A 17439-nucleotide genomic window follows, 5' to 3' on the forward strand; every position below is an offset into this window, starting at 1 on the left:
AACGCGCCCGATCTCACGTCGGTGATGATGTACTGGGCAGAATTCACGGAAGATTCACGGTTTACCGATGAACCTCCGCAGCTTCGCCCACTCATCATCATTCACTCCGTGGATATGCTGTGATTTTCTCTTGTATTTATTACTTCTTTGGTACGTGCTATTTGTGAGTGGGGAGGGTTATTGGGTGAGCGCGTCACGCCTTTTTACCGTCACGTGGGTTTTTTGGAACACCATCACCCGCTTCCCAGGTCAATCAATCGCTTGAAAAAGAATTCTGGAGTGGAAGCCATCACAACGCCTTAGCAGCAAATATGAAGCCGGAATTTGCTTGTAGTTTACGAGTCCGCGAGCCGACTTTAATCACGTACATCGTCATTGTCCAAACAAGCCAAATCCCTCCTTTGCGGGGGCTGAGAGACAGGAGTGATGGGACGCTACTTTGCGCAGCTCACGACCGGACGACCAATTCCGAATCGTGTGCTGGGCCATGGGGGTTGCCGAAGCGCAAGGACTTTCGGCCACCATGAGCACCCGAGGGCCCATCGTCTTCCTCTTCCCTGAACCTATCCTCCCCCCACCCCCCCTCACCTGGCCCATTTCATGGCGTCAATAAAGTTGTATCCTCCACCTTAAGAACATAGCCCTCTCGTGTGATACCCGATGAGAGATAAATTGCGTTTGTTCTGCTAACTTAAGTGCTATGCTATATATAAATTAGGAGATCGCTGTTCCCGACGAAATTATTACATCCGGTTGAGTATTGTTAATGTGATCTCTAAAACATTTTCACAGGAATTTGAGTTTTCTTAGGAAAACCAGTGATACCAAGACGCCCGTTGAGTAGCATTTGTCAGGAATTCGTATCCTACCCTGTTGTGTTGCAAAGCACTGGCCTCTGCTTCGTCATCGGTCGAATTGTTATTGATGTTAACCGTCTGTGATAATAAATATTTCTAAACACTTAGCATTTATAATGCTCTGAGTCGTTTCAATTTTTTTTTGTAAACGCGAGATATTGTCGCTACGTTGTAGAGCACTCCTTGTGTATGACGTCGTTGTAATCTCTTCTTGGTTATTTCGTATGGTCGAGTAGCTCAGAGCTGGTGTCGAGCAGCGCTCAGGCAGTCACGTTGGCGTGGTGGGTTCGCGTTCTCATACATGTCCGTTCGCTGCCTGCCGCTTTCCTCTGCGATTCCTGCTCCGCCTAATACAAGGTGTCCGAGGCCCCGCTGGTGAAATCGCTTCTTCTTTCATAGACACTAAGAACCGCAATTTGTTACCGGGCATGCGCCTGAGTTCCGCGCGGAAGGTATTTAATGTGGCTGCATTTTTCTCTATGGCCGTGGCATCTTACTGTCACGCACGACAGGGTATGCCCTTATGCACGTGTCCCTGAAAGCCGCGTTCTGGCAACACCACCTAAACTAGGTGGTGTTGGTTTTGGACACAACGGCACGCTTATATGCTCTGCCTTGTTGTTCATTCAGTGCACAAAGCACGCTCGTGTCCAAGTCGTGTATCCTGCAGCGAGACAGCGACATCCCTTACTTTGACAATCTCCGCAACTGCATGTAGCGTCTGAGTAGGGTAGGGTCATTCCATGCCAAACGTCTCAGCCACTTTCGCGACCATTTCAAATGTACCGGAAAAAAATCGTGCTGATTTATTGCATTGGAAACAGTGAATTACTAGAATATTTCACAGATAAAAAATTTGGTCACGTGACAGCATTTTGAATTCCGCAGAATGTCATGTGTGTGTGTGTGTGTGTGTGTGTGTGTGTGTGTGTGTGTGTGTGTGTGTGTGTGTGTGTGTGTGTGTGTGTGTGTGTGTGTGTGTGTGTGTGTGTGTGTGTGTGTGTGTGTGTGTGTGTGTGTGTGTGTGTGTGTGTGTGTGTGTGCGCGCGCGCGCGCGCGTGTCGCACAAGCCTTTCTCGTCGGCAGCAGCACTTTGTTCGTCAAAACGTGCGGCCTACGTCGATCTCTCTTAGCACGCTTACCCTTCTTCAAACGCCTTCTACCCTACCGCGGACTCTCTCAAGCGAGGAGTATGCAGCTCAGACGCTGAGGCGGTTGCACCTGCTAAACACAAAGCGCTACTTAGGTACTAGCATAGGTCGGCAAACTCACTCATGAGTCGACTCACTCAGACTCAGATTGCGCCGTGAGTCTGAGTCCGAGTGAGTCCGGTTGAGGAAAGCTTTGGTGAATCGGAGTCTGAGTGAGCCCTAAACGCAAAATATATTTGTTGAGTGAGTCTGAGTGAGCTCCACCTTTTATTGCCGACTTATCGTCCTATCTTCTCATCTTCAGCATTACTATCAGCCTTATATCGGCTTACGCTTATACTCGGGTCTGTTCACACATATCAACGCACTAGCGTTCATGCGCCACCTCAATATTTATTGATCAGAGGCTCGAGTTAAAGTGAGGAGGGAGGGGGGGAGGGGAGGTGCCATGATCTCCTACCACAGGATCTTTCACGGGAAGTTCTTGATAAAAATATCTCGTGTGACTCGCGTATTTCATGTAAATATCCTTATTAAATTGAAACCTTTGATAACACATATTTGAAGGAACAAGATCAGAAGGCATATCGTAGAACACCGATTATGTGAGAAATTGGTGTTAAAAAGCGTTGACACCATGATAGAAAAAGCTAATTTTACGCTAACGGGCTTATGAGGTGACTCACTCAGACTCAGATCGAGCCGTGAGTCTGAGTCTGAGTGAGTCCGGCTGGGTAATATTTTGGTGAGTATGAGTCCGCCGAATGAGTCCGGTTGAGAAAAATTTTGGTGAGCCTGAGTCCGAGTGAGTCCGGTTGAGGAAAACTTGGTGAGTCTGAGTTCAAGTGAGCCCTCAGCGGAAAATACATTATTTGAGTGTCTGAGTGAGCTCCACTATTTTTGCCTACGTATGCGTACTAGTATTTTCTGCAGATGAAAGGTCTTTGCTTGGGACTTCAAGCTCGTGTTCCTCGAAGTTGCAAGCTTCTGCTACTCAATCTGCGTGCAAGATTCCACCGTCATTTGGAGAAGCGGCGTATATCCCACCGGATAACTCAAGCCCTTCAAAATCTTAGTCAAAACTTTATTATCTGCCCATTAAATCAGATCGCATCGTCTACATTTCTACACTCAGTAGAATTTGTCCTCAATATCGCCAAGAGACTGACCAGCAGTGTAAGCCAATTCTCTGATCTGCTCATGGATTACTACATAAGGCTGTACGTCTAAACGCGCTGTCTACATATCACTTCACAAGACAGAAATATAGCCAACATCATGGATTACGGTGACGTATTACCTTTATCAGCAATCTGTGCGTTGCCTTGTATTGTCGTTTATTTCTTTCGTTTTCAGACAAACGTTTTCATTACGACACGCGGAATTATCTGTGTGCTGTAAGGCCATTGTTACCATACAATATGAGGCACGTTTTCTGGTACTTGTTGTCGCGTACCCCGCGTTAAATTATCGCGGTGGCAGCGGCAGCACGCTGTTCCTTGGCTGTCGAAGAAAGACTTGATCTTTCGCCTCCGGGGAAGAACTCGCAGAGGAGAGGAGGGTCAACTTCTTTCGGGCGGGTGCGAAAACGAGCATCCGGGATGCGGGAGGATGCGTCCCCGACCTTCTTCCCGCCGTCGCGGTCGGTGGCCCTATCCCCGCGATACCAGTATCGTGCCACCAGGGGCGCTGCCGAACGGCGACCCTACGCACGATGCTGGCAGCGGTCGCTATTACGCCGGAAGCGCGACTGCTGCCAACTGCCTTCTTCTTCACCCCCATATAATTAATAAGTGTTGGTGTTTAACGTCCCAATACCACGACATGATTATGAGGGACGCCTTTGTGGAGGGCTCCGGAAATTTCGACCGTCTGGTGTTCTTTAACGTGCACCCAAATCTAAGTGCACGTACCTCTAACATTTCGCCTCCATCGAAATGAGGACGCCACGGCCGGGATTCGATCCCGCGACCTTCTGGTCAGCAGTTGAGCACCATAACCTCTACAACACCGCGGCGGGTACTTCTTCGCCCCCAGCTCCACGCAGCGCCCCCACTGTCCGCCCACAGAGTCTGTGGTCACAAGAACCATTGTAGTGGCTATTTTCATCATCATCAGCAGCAGCAGCCTTACTACGCCCACTGCAGGGCAAAGGCATCTCCCATGTTTAGCCAATGAACCCGTTCCTGTGCTTGCTGCGGACGCTGCGCGAAATCGACCTAGAGAGAGAGAGAGAGCGAGAGTGGGAGAGGTATACTTTCCTTAAGGAGACCCTGAATCACTGAGAGCTCGAAGACAAGAGAGGTTTCTTTCTTGCTTCTGCTTCACCCTCTACGAGTGCTGTCTCCTCCACACCATTTACTTCCTCATATAACACACGGAGAGTACATCAGTGCTGTACGTCAGGTCAAGTGCTCGACTGCGGAGCAAAATGACACGGCAGAAGAGCCAGACAGGATATCCCTCGTATATGGACCAATCGACTTCTTGTACCCTGGTGACGACACGTGTCTCACTCTATTTTGTTCACACAGTAAAAGACAGAAAAAGCCGGGAGAGATGAATTCGATATAGTTCTTATAATTACCAGAGATGGTTTAGGGGAGAGAGTTTTATTTGAAAAACTCGTTGCTGTTAAGATACGTATATGTCACGGGACATAGAAAGCTCGCTTAGGTGCATATGGCGGTAAAGCGTGCAGCATTGCTTGAAACCAATCAAAAAGCACTCAGATCACTGGGAAAGATTTTTGTGTTACAGAGGAAGCAGATAGGCTCACTGTCAGACTTGAATGAAGAAGGGAAAGGCTGATATCGGACTGCAAGTGTAACCTCCCATCTTCGAACGTTATAGCAGCGTATCAAAGATTCAAGGTGTAGGACGTCATCGCATAGCGAATTCAGAGAGGCGCAGCGTGTGTTCACTTGCACAATGCCCCTCATCACGTCAAAGAACGTTCTAAGCCAACGTTGCTAAGTCATGCTGAGGAGAAATAATATACCTGCTGCGCAATGACGCATATCTGCTGTTGCGTAATACCGCGCGCCCGAAAGCATGCTCGCTCATCATTGGCCCGGTGTGTCTCTGGGGCTGCTCTTCAGCGCTGCGCAATTTCCCCCAGCGTTTGCAGCCAACCATGACAATTAGCTGATCCCTACAATACCCTGCACCTAGCACTGCTTCTCCTCACACAATTTCTGCGCATGGTGACATCCAGATCAGGTATTTCATCGTGCCTATACCTCGCATAGACGCGCAACAGGGCTACATCCACCATCTCGGCGCGGGTTACGTCACTGGAACTGGCGAGCATCCTTACCCTGACTCCGGACGGCCGGTATATTAGTGCCAATTGAGTACCGGCATCCGCATTGTTTCTCCCGCCTAGCTCTATTCGGACGCGATCACTTGGTGAGCAAGGGGTAAAAAAAAAAGAAAGAGAATAAGCTGCCCAACGTGCGTCTAACACGGTCTCTCAACACTCAGGCAAAAGGAGTTTAGGCACGTCTGGCAGGAAACCCGTCATCCAAGCGCCACGTTGTTGTTGCTCAATAACAACCTCGCGGCGTTCAAGGCGCCTCACAACGGGCCATCGACGTTGCGCGCGCAATTGTGTCGATGCGCGCGTGCACGCGAGGATCTGCCTGTAGTACATAACGTCGTCATCGCCGCCAAACTCACCTGAATACATGTGCGATTGACTCGGTGCGTTGCATGTACAGCTTGTAGCATGTACTATTTCTGGCTCGTCTCCCATCCGCGATAATTTTGCCGGGTATCTCGCCGGCATTGTCGCGTCTCGTGCGAGCTCGCGTGTACCGTTCGCAGACAAGCGTAATCTCTCGTCTCGTGCCACGTGTGTTCACCATCAAGCCAAAATTATCGAGAAAGGAGCGTCTGCATAAGGGGGGCCCTAAGGAGTGTTTGCGATGCCCCACCACCACCTTGTTTTCACCCTTGTGCAGCCGCAATGTGAAAGAATAGACAAGCTCTCGAGTGCTGCTCAATAGACCACACAGATCGATCGACTCGAGCAACGGCTGACCTCAGCATGCGCTCTCTTCAAGACGACACGCACGCCGTCTGTTTCTCCTGGTGAGTCGATTCTGCAACCGCATCGTGAACTTTGTATACACGGGCGCATAGGCGTGCGTAGGGTTCCCCATTAGGGGGGGGGGGCAAAGGTTCATTGCAGCGCCCCCCCCCCCCCCACCCTACTAAGTCAATGTATGGGGCATATTTTGCGCCCCTCCCCTCTCTTAGGTGACTAGAAGGGTCAATGTACGGGAGAGATTTTGCGCCCCCCTCTTAGGTGATTAAGGGGGGCGGCCGCCCCCCCTGCCCCCACTGTGCGCACGCCTATGCACGGGCGTAAGTTATATGGCTGCCCACTGGCGATTATATGCCATTATACTGTGTAACTTTCCTAATTATATAGCCACAGTCACTGCTTTTTTTATTGGGTAACGAAGTTGAACGTGTCGCACCTGCAGCATTATATCAAGTAAGAGGAGCGACATCTGTTTTAAGTCAGTTTTTTAAAATAAAAAATGTTCACTATAGAGGAAATACGAAGTGTTCGTAGGCGTCATCGTGAGCTCCGCCTTAGCCGCGGGCGCTTAGGTCGTGTCTTTTCTTCGTGGGCGTCTTGCGCGTTTGCGCGGTAATTTTAACCTCAGGATTATGACGATCTCGCTCGGTCCCTCTCATCTAGAAAGACTTTGTTATCTTGTCGCGATTGCATATTGGGAAAGTAGTTAACGGTGTACCTCCGCCAGAAACACATAAGAGAAGTGCAAGTGAAATAGCACAGCGCATGTCACGTGCGTTCTCTCACTTATCCTTGCCCAAAGGGGTGCTGTTGTGATGGACTGTACTATCTTGCCAACGGTCCGTCAGTCGTTATCAGGTCTGAAAAGAAAGAAACGGATATTAAGGAAAACAAAGAAACACGGGAATGCTGACCAAACGTCAATGTTGCTCGCTGCCTTGCGCTATTGGAAGGGCTTAAAGGGCGGCACGGTAATCGGTGGTGAAGTCGGGGCTCCTAAAGTGCAGCCCGTAGGTTTCCGTGCATTATCTTGATCATATTGCCCGAGTCTGGGCTTCTATTTGAAAGCTGATGGATTGTCGTGGACCAACGAGGGTTTATGGCCAGTGGTCTGGTTCTAAGCTCAAATAAGTTATGCTTTTGCGGCTTAGTGGATCTCCCTTTTGTAATTATTGGTGCGCCAGTTCACGTGGGTGCACCAGTGGCACTCTTTCTCGCCACTTCCTTTCATATTTTCCTGCCGTTGTCGTCCACCCTCAGTGCAGGGTAGCGAACCAGACGTACTCCTCGTTATCTTTACTCTTGTATTTGTAGAGCATCCCTTATAATATATGAGCAACAGGATTGCCCTCCTGAACAAGCACGCTCTTCAACAGCAATGTCTGTGCGACTGTAGAACCCGTGAAGAACGTCTACACCGAACGCTGACGTAAAATCACTTGAATTCACCAGCAAAGCTAGCGCCAAAAATTTTTTGATTATTGTAATTGTACTAGTGAACTATTCTTCGGAAAAAAATAGCGCGGCTTGCACTAAGTGGTGCAATTGGCTGGATCACAGCAGAGCTAGCGGGAACGTTTCGGCTTCTTTTGTTCATTATCTGTGCAGAATGCTTGAGCGGTCATTGAGTGCGCGCCGGTTCATGATTGTGATAATTTTCTATCCACGACGCACGGCAAACCTCGACCATAACAGCTCTGCTGTAAAATCAACTATTACCATTTCATGGAGCATGTCTCGAGGTCAGAGAGTGGTACCGTAGTGGTACAGTGGTTACGGTGCTCGGCTGCTGACCTGGAGGTCGCGGGTTCGATCCCGGCCGTGGCGGTCGCATCTCGATGGAGGCGGAATGCTAGAGATCCGTGTACTATGCGATGTTAGTGCGCGCTGAAGAACTCAGCAGGGTCGAAATTAGCGGAACCCTCCACTAAGGTGTGCCTCATAATTATGTCGTTGTTCTTGCACGTAAAACCCCACAAATCATTATTAGGTCACATAACACATAAGAACAAACAGGTGGCGACGCTGCCTTGGAGTCCTCGTACCAGATTGCCAAGATGTCACAAATTTTTGGTGGCCTATGCTGGGACTTAACTCCCTTGTCAACGTTAAAGAAGGACTACGTTGTATTCTAAACGAGATCTCGCGCCACAATGGATGTGATGTCATGCGGTGTTTCGGCGCGAAATTAAAAAGAAAATGAGGCATTGATCTTATTGTTTTCCCCTTCTGATAATCAACCTATTATACCGCGAAATAAGCGAAAGTAAAATTTTGAAGGAATACATTATCAGTCTAAAAAGGGGACCACCGGCGTATTTTTGACCACACCAGGATATTGCCGCTTTCAAAGCATTGGCCGTGCTGTGGCAGCTGCGGCGCTTTAATTTGACTGGGGACTCATCAGTAATATTAAATAACCAAAAACCGATTTGTCGAAACCGGAACGGGCTGCTGCTTCGTGCAGTCTACAGGGACGTCACATATAAACATTGTACACGCGATTCTTGCGCTAGAAAAAGAGATTCTGGCAATGTCTTGAAGCGGAGTGGTGTGTCAAAAGCACCCTGCGCGGTACGGGGGGGGGGGGGGTGTTATAGCTTGTGCTCCTACATACCGCACGGACCACGAAGCCGTGACTAAGCGTCACGAAACGTGATTCCGCACTACTCTCGGCTAGAATAGCCCTTCCGAATTTTGCATCAGCAGCTGTGTGGGATGCGCGCACCTGCTTTATTTCCAACCAAACGACCTTACGTAAGCATAGCCTTCACCTCCAGCAATTACGAAGGTGAAGGCTGTGCCCGTAATGTCTCGTGTCGACTTTCATGGTGTATCTGTTCTAGAAAAAAAGTGGTGTGGGCAATAAAAAAAAAAGATTTGCGGGATTTCACGGGCCAAGAATGCGGAGAAGGGGGCAGAAGAAGCGCAAGGTTGCCAGCAGAGTTCCCAGATGCCGTCAAGCTAACAAGCAAATAATCATCCCCAAATAAGCCGAACAAAAGCGGCGCGACTTTTGCGAAGAAGCCCAAAAGAAGTGGAAGGTCGATAAATTTTCTCATTCTTAGAAAATATTGCTGATTAAAATTTTAAAAATCGCTGAATTGCGAGGGGAACGTAAATAAATAACTAATTATTTTGTACAGGTACAGCGAAAATATGTGCAAACATGAACGAAAGCACATGTCTGCTATGTGACACTCTCTTCAAGGTAGTCAAGGTAGTCTACACTCTGTTCATTGAAGACTTGCCAGCGCATGAATAACGTGATTTGTTTACTTCCCCAACATATCTTTGACTTCGAGGATCAACTACACAAAGTTATCGACAAACGCGCTATTATACTGAACGTGACGAGCACTAAAACAACTGACGCGCTATTATACTGAACGTGACGAGCACTAAAACAACTCTATAGTTGCAGTAAAAACTTGCATGACCCCATAAAACGCGACAGCCGACTGTAATCTACAAGCGACTCGGTGAAAAAAGAAGCCTAAATCCGCATATTAAGAGTGCAACTGGCAACTCTGGTCACCAGCACCATCTCCTTCAAACCACGGTCCGTATTCACAAAAGGCTCTTGCTAAAACTCGCTCGTTAGAGAAGGTGCTCGCCTATTCCGATGGTGGTGCTTGCTTCGTAGCAATATTACTGATGCGACCTATCAGGGCATGCCTAGAGCACTTACAAATGAAAAATTGGCCGCGTAGCAGTGTGCTTCGCTGCAAATGTCGTCGAAAGACGATAGCCTTCTGCCATTTATGTTTTGCCTTGCCTCAGGCAGCGCCTCCTCTATGTTGAATCGGCCGCATTTGGCTGGCATTGATAAAATAGAGGAGGCGCTGCGTGAGATTGGACGCCATGTGGCAGGGGCGTCGGGAAACATGAGCCACGGCCGGTCTAGAGGCGCGCGCTCGCTCCTTCCCTTACGGCCTGAGCAGCCGCCGGGAGTACAATGGAACTTTTTCTATACAGTCACGACGGCGCGCTCCGCGTGAGGGCGTCGCGAGCCAACCGCCCAAAGCTCGTTTCGCCGCATGCGCTTCGCGTTGTAAACCAGCTGTGCCCGGCCAATTTCTCGTGCTAATTACTTCTCCCGGTTGTAGGAAGCGGTGAAGGAAGTACAGGTGCGTGTGGGGACAGTCTGCCTTTCTCGGCATTCGGCAATATAAGACGCACACGCAGCGCTACTAGCAACAACAATATTTTTTAAGACCCGACCACCTTATATTCGATGGAGGCGAAAATGCCTGAGGCCCGTGTGCTTAGATTGCTGTGGCTGGAAAATGAATTTTCAGGCTACATTAAGCGCATCCAGGATTCTTCTGTCGCCGCTTGCGTTGGAAACTTTACAGACGAGACGTACAACTGCCCTGCTTTTCACCACAAAGTCCACAGTAGAGACAGTCCGATTTTTTCTGAGAGAAGGAGTAAACTATGTGCTCACGAAGAAATTTAACAGTGATCCTATAGAGGCATTGTTTGGAAAATTGAGGGCAATGTGCGGGGGCAATGACGCGCTAGGCGCAAGAGCCGTCATAGCTGCTTTGACCCACATTGTCAAGGAAAAGGCGCTACCTTCAAAAGACATGGGCATTCGCGACGAAAACATTGAAGAAGCGGCGATGTCTATTCCGGAAGATGTTATTGAGGAACTTGAAGCTCTGCGAGAACCTCCTCGCAAACCACCGAACTATTGCCTATTCAAGCTTGGTCTATGTAGGTGATTACATTGCCAAACTCATCACTGATGTCGGTTGCGAAACATGTGCCATGCTAGTGACGACAAACAAAACGAGCAGTCCTTTGTATCATCTTCTCCGTCAGCAAGAAGCCTATTATCTACACTACCCAAAGCCGGAGTTACTATCTATGCTGGACACAATTGTGACGTTCTTCGAGAAAGCAGTCAAATATCTTCCTCGAACGAAAATCCTCGAGACTCTGCAATTGACTGTTGAGCCATACCTTGAAGTTTCGCCACTTCTGGACTGTCCGGAAGGTGTGGACAAGAGTCACGCGAGAGTGCTGGCTCATATTATTTCTGAGAAGTTTCTCCGGACTCTTCTTGTTAACTACACAAAAAAGTTAACAGATCAGAATGACAGGCCTTCCGGTTTTATTCAAAAGCCCTCGCAGAAGCATATCAGGCTGTGACAGACTTGACAACTTTAAACTGTGATCGTCACTACAGTGTTTTACAGCAGTAATTTTTTTTTCAGTTCTCCATTCGCATATTGTTGTAGTACCAAGGAAAACATTTCCCATTGAAAGGATTCTCTGAAAGTTTTTTTATGTTTCCTCTTCGTCTGCAGCGTGGCCGTCCCCATTATGCAGTGACTTTCACTTTTTTGAAGTATTTGTTTTAATAATAAAGCACGAATTAAGATGCCTCCAACAAAAAATGTGCAATTTTGTTATTTTCAACTACAGCGACGGCCGGCACATACATTTGAAATAAACATTTCCTAAACCATGATTAAACCGTTTCCTCAACCAAATGCAATGTTCATCCTCTTACTTATTCTCGAAGTTACAGAAACCTAAAAAAACAAGGCGCTGTGTTATAACCGCGTCGATGCTTTGCCGAGCAACAGAAGCGGGCTTTTGAGCGGCCTGCGCCACCACTTCTGTAAAGCGGAATTTACCAGAGTCATCATATATATTTGCTACCATGTTTCTAACGCATTGGTACCATGAATAACATATGGAGTAACTTCAGAAAGCGCCACGGTATGTCGGAAGCCGAGCACTCCCTGCGCGCGCTAGCCTCCGCAACGGCCGGGAGTGAGTTAGGGAGCAGTTGGCTCGGAGCGGCCCCACGAAATTGCGGCCATAGGTAGCAACAGCCCCCCGTGCGCAGGCCGTAAAGGAAGGAGCGAGCGCGCGCCTCCAGACCGGCCGTGCATGAGCTTGTGCAGAACCCAAGGCCACTGCCAGATGGCAGCACCATATCGTCGGCAGAGGGCTTTTTCGCGCATAGCGTCGCATTTTCAGCGCAGCCTAAGATACACTAAGGTCTTTAGAATTACGTATCTATGTATCTTCTAGTAAAGGACCACACCACGTAATACTTACGTATTGATGCTGCGCCTCAGATATGCGTAATATTTGCTTTTTGATGGACAATGTTCACAAGTATGAACGCAGCTGCCAGTTCAAGATATCTGGGCGTACAGCAAGTGTTTAAACTTTGGCCGGGTGGCTGAATCGTGTGACAGACAGACAGACGAAAATTTCTGCGTTCAAGTATCCCAAGAAAGACTATCGTCTTTAAAAAATAACATCGTGCATGTGCCCTCTCCTCCCCCGTTCCCTCCTTCTGTCCACTTCGCTAGGCGAAAACTTCCCGAATTACAGTAATTCAGTTCATCAAAGCAGAACGCGAAGTCTGATCACTTTGCCTGAATAGCATGGTATACTCCGTATAGCTGTGCGAGTAGTGAAGTTTATAACCGGATCGAGCGCATATCGAATGGTGGTGATATCCAATCGAATACGAATGCAAATAGAACACTGTCCGAATAGTTTTGCAATAGCAAGGCAACCGTTTTCAAAACAGCCCTAGAATTCCACAACGTTTCATTGAAATAAACATTGACAAACTTTAAGAAAGGAACATTACGCTTACTTTTAACCGACCAAAAATACCACAATTTTGCAAACTGACGTAACCTCGTATACAGCAGCGGCTAGAGCGTTCGAGATATCTTGTAGCTGTGGGTTGAAATACAGTAGCGACTTCAGTATTCAAGGTATTAATTTGTCAACAGCTTCTAAATAAAACTGAGACATAAAACTTGAACAATGTTCAGCCGAACATCGCACATGCAGCTAAGTATGTAATGGAACAAACAAACTCATCACAGCGTGGGACTTAGCACCAGAAACAAGTGAACACATGTGTTGAATACTGTATCTGCAAGAACAATTTACACACACACAATATTCATGTAAACGTGCACAAAAATAGCCCTTCTGAGGTTGTATTCTCCATCTTAAGTTATTGGAAGATGAAGACTTGAACTGACTGGTGCAATGCCATTGCACCATAATAAAAACTTTACACAATGACTACCAACACGCTAACAGAATCGCATGAAAAACCACAGGAAACAGCACGCAAATGCCTATTTTCAACGAAAATACAAAAATTAAATAAATTTAAATACACTACCTGTGAATATTCCGATGTATCGCGGAGTGCCCCGCCAATAAAAACACACATCTCACGATGACGATAGTGGATTCATGGCGTTTTCACTTTGGCAACACTGCGGTTTTAAGCAAAAACGCCTTCGACCGGTGATCAGTGTAGAGCTGATAGCCCTGTAAAAGCGTGGGCTGCATGCATCTTGGTAATGCGATGATTAAAAAACGGAATTAACCCCTCGTTGTTCTAACTTTTCGTTCTTTTGGGGTTTTCCTGTCGGTGCTGATTATTCAAAAAATATTCGGTATTTCGAATACTATGCACTTTTCGATTCGATCGAGTATCGAATCCAGTGGAACGCTATTCGACTCGTTATGCGCAATTTTCGAATATTCACACACCCCTATATTACTATGGCTCTCGCTCCAAGACTCTCCAACGAATTGATGGATGGGTCAATGAATGCGCTCGTTCGGTACAGTATCTTGTTTCCAATCAGTATTTAGTCTATATGCGACAAGATAACAAAGACGAACTTTGCAAGTCATACGGAGTAGGTATAACAAAATATAAATAAAATGTCTGGGGTTTTACGTGCCAAAACCACGATATGACAGGTCTAGCGAAAGGCAGAGCTAGCAGATGCAATTCTTTAGAAGGTACTGCAAACGCGGTGCGTCCTCATGAGAGAAACGTGAACAGTCTTCGAGCCACAAAATGAGTTGGTAGCAGTGACACATGCACTCGGAGCAGACAGAGTACGGCCGTTTGGGTATACACCGAGCTTCGCTAACTTGATGAAGCTTGTATAGCTTCGGTGAACGATGCGCATAATTCATCGAGGCCATCGGTCGTTTACGTAACAGACCCTATTGCTGTCCGCATGATAAAAAACAAGTCACGCTCATTTTCATTCATCCTGCGGCGTTCCACTTCACCAGACTACACGCCACTCGACCTTTCCTACATACAGCACACTGATCCGGCCCGTGTCGCTGATAGTAGCGAGTTTCCGTTCGCGTCTTCCCGACAATATCTCCGCTCTCATTCACACCAGCGCAGCGCTAGTCATCTCGACGTTCGTAATTGAGGATACGCTATTCGCCGGCACACGCCAGCACCATCTAGACTTTGTCTAGATGGTGTTACGCATGCGCGACCGAGCGGTGACGTCCGTCGCCCCCATTGTGCTTTATAAGCCTGGAGCCTCCGTGTTCACACACGAGGTGCCGCGGTGACGAGGACGACAACATTCCTAAGATAATATACGCACTGGGTCGCCGGAACGTGTGTTTGTACGCACCGTTCATACTGTGCAGATAAGCGGGACAGGCAAGCTATGGGGACGAATCGTTTCTTTCTTTCCTGCCGGAAATGCCAGGACTAACGGATGTTCGTGTATTCCAAGGGCGCGCCACCCTGTATATCAACGCTAAGAAGATAACCACTTCAATCGAGGTGGGACGGCGGTAATCTCGCATAGTCACCTTCGTTGGGCGCTCATGCACGTGCTGATGCGAATTTCGTCTATGTGTAAGTACAGCGTACAACTGTACGGCGTCTCGAATAGCGACCACATCCGTGCATATGAGCAGCGCTTCCTCTGTCTATACCTGTACACACGTGCGAGCGCAGGTCGTTCTATTTGTGTCGCGCATTCGGGCAGCTCTTACGAAACTGTGGCGGAAGAGAGTGCAGCTGTCGCAACATTCATCAGCGCCGCACATAATGTTAAGGGTGGTATACCGGGGCGAAATGAGTTCGCTTTTGCGACGCGGAACAACGTGCTGCGATGCATGAGCGTAATTATTGGCATTAATGAGGGCTTCCGGAACCGCTCGCTCAATCCGGCAGACGCCGTCTCACCACAAAGTAAGGACAGACTCATCAATTGGTCATGGGAGGCGCGACTGTCCTAACTGGACTTCAGAAGCCGGCCCTTGACCAGGCCCGCGGCGAGCCGCAATAGCCAGTGGTGCCCTGGGCGAGGGGCTCCAGCTCCACCCACTGTGTAAGCAAGCAGCCTTATTTTTAAGGCGAAAGACTTAGACGTCTCATCGAAGCCGAAAATTGACCGTCGGCGCCGTCGGCCTCAACTCGACTGATGCAAAAAAATCATCATGCCCCGATGACGTCACAGATCGCTGAAATTTGTCACGTCTTCGGTGACGTCACGTGACGTCACGTGATGACATCATCGCAGGACATCGTTGCTTGTTCAAAGGTGGGCCGATCACAGAGGCAGTGCAAAACCAGCCGAGGTGCAGAAATCTGCACCTCGCAGGGTAGGGGGGCAGGATAAGATTAATACATCGACTGAGAACAAAAAGAAGATGGCTTTCGCCTTCGAGTCGTCGTAGCTGAATGCATGAGGGACCCTGTGAGTTTTTATTAAGTCGTTTCTCTCTTTCTCTCGCTTAGGTTCCTCGATATCGCTATTTGTGTTTTTATTGGTCACACTCACGTCATGCTGGTGCGGTAAATGAAAAAAAAAAAAAAGAAAGTTGAAGAAGGCACTGTGCCGTGAGTCGGCAGGCTATGACGCGGTGGCAGAGATAGTGAGCAAAAAAAGAAAAAAAGGTATTGTTAATTTGAAAAGCATACACGGGAATCTGCGTGACACGAAGCAGTTAACTGAAGGCTCTAAATCTTGCTTGTCTTCTGCAACGTGTCTTGCAGTAAATGACGATTGTGTGCGTAATTTGCCTACACTGCAAATGAGCGAAAGGTCGATCCTGCGCGATCCTCGTAAACGGGGCGGAGCACATTGAGATCGAGACCGATTCGGTTTTAATCGCGCCATCTCCAGGACCGGCCATGTTGACTGATGCACTGCCTCTGAGACCAGCCAACCTTCACTGAGCAGATACGCCGGATCCGCTTAACTTGGTCGGACCCACGGGCGTCGGCAGTGGGTGCAAAAGGGGCACTTCACCCCCCTCCCCCCTTAAGGCACACCAACATTTGTCCCCCATCCAAGCTACACCAGCTCTTCCCCTCCCCCACCGCGATGTAACACGGGTTTACACACCCAAAGACAAAATCCTGCCGACCACCACGAGACTCAGACCCGAGCAAACGCGCCAAATCTAGAGAAAGCGGGAGCAGTAACACTTCGCCTTAGTAAAAAAAAAAAAAAGGAATTCTGCCACTTTCAAGGTGCGCAGCTGTAGTAGCAGTGATGCCGTGATCCCGTAGGGAACGTAATTCCGCAGATTACGTAATTACGTATGATTACGCAGTTCCGTAAAGAACTCAGCTGGCAACCAATACGTGCGTTTGGAGTTGGCACATGTTGGGCCGCATGTATAAGCGTGTTCGTTTTGCGAGCTTTGTGGGGCTGCGCTGTGCGCGTGAGCTATATGAGACTAGACAGCAGTAGCTACCGTAAGCAAAGTCCGCGGAGAATTCGCTAACCAAGGTTCGATTTAAAAGAAACGCAGTCAACAGATGAGTACCAGCTAGGTTATACATGACTCAAAGGATGTAAAAAAACAAAACAAAGAAAAACGGCACTCGTGAAACCTCTTGCATAATATTGGTACGATTAACACCTGACACTTGCTTTTTGCCCTGCGAAATGTTTTCTGTGCAGATACGTATGTGTCGATTTGTCTCCGTGGCACTCCTACATTATTCCATGCTGTTCAGGGGTTTATCATCATCATCATCATCATCATCATCATTATTATATTATTATTATTATTATTATTATTATTATTATTATTATTATTATTATTATTATTATTATTATTATTATCTGAGCAACAATTCTTAGGCGCGGCGGTGACACATGTCCCCAAGCTCGATCTCAATGTTCTTTCGTGTTGCATCAAATATGTAAATATTTTTATACTCACGGATATCTACAAAGTTTTCTTTGCCGTATTTTACCAGCCTTCGCGCTTAAAATCATTCAGGTTTTTCCTACCTATCTTTTTTTGTTTTAAATCTATGCGGCCACTACGCCATTTCTTTTCAGTTTATTTTTATAGCCACACGTTTCATCAACCATCGAAGTTTCTCCAAGGAAGATTCGCTGTGTGGGTGAAGCTCCGAAAAAAACTGTACGACGAGGCAATCGGCAAAGTGAATTCCTTCAGGCAAGCCGCTACACCTGAGAACAATTAGGGCCCGCTCACGCTAGCGGCACGGTAGCTCGCCGTTTGACGTTCTCAGGCTGCCGTGCGCAAGCGATTTCGTTCGCGCACGTCAGCCGTTCTT

At 47.9% G+C, this 17439-nt stretch overlaps 1 protein-coding gene across 4 annotated transcripts in view; it reads left to right on the top strand.

The window, feature by feature from the left end:
* Positions 1 to 17439, top strand: part of LOC119386869 (serine/threonine-protein kinase OSR1) — a 239262-nt gene that overhangs the window by 86784 nt on the left and 135039 nt on the right. The window contains exon 1 of one of the 4 annotated variants that reach the window (XM_037654139.2): positions 6045 to 6103. The exons of the other annotated variants lie outside the window; for them this stretch is intronic. Coding sequence (XP_037510067.1) covers positions 6060 to 6103 — 44 coding nt within the window. The 5' untranslated portion in view covers positions 6045 to 6059. Of the gene's footprint in view, positions 1 to 6044; positions 6104 to 17439 lie in introns of those variants that run through there. 4 annotated transcript variants of the gene reach the window in all.

This window comes from Rhipicephalus sanguineus, chromosome 3 (genome assembly GCF_013339695.2).
Source record: "Rhipicephalus sanguineus isolate Rsan-2018 chromosome 3, BIME_Rsan_1.4, whole genome shotgun sequence".
Classification (NCBI taxonomy): domain Eukaryota; kingdom Metazoa; phylum Arthropoda; class Arachnida; order Ixodida; family Ixodidae; genus Rhipicephalus; species Rhipicephalus sanguineus.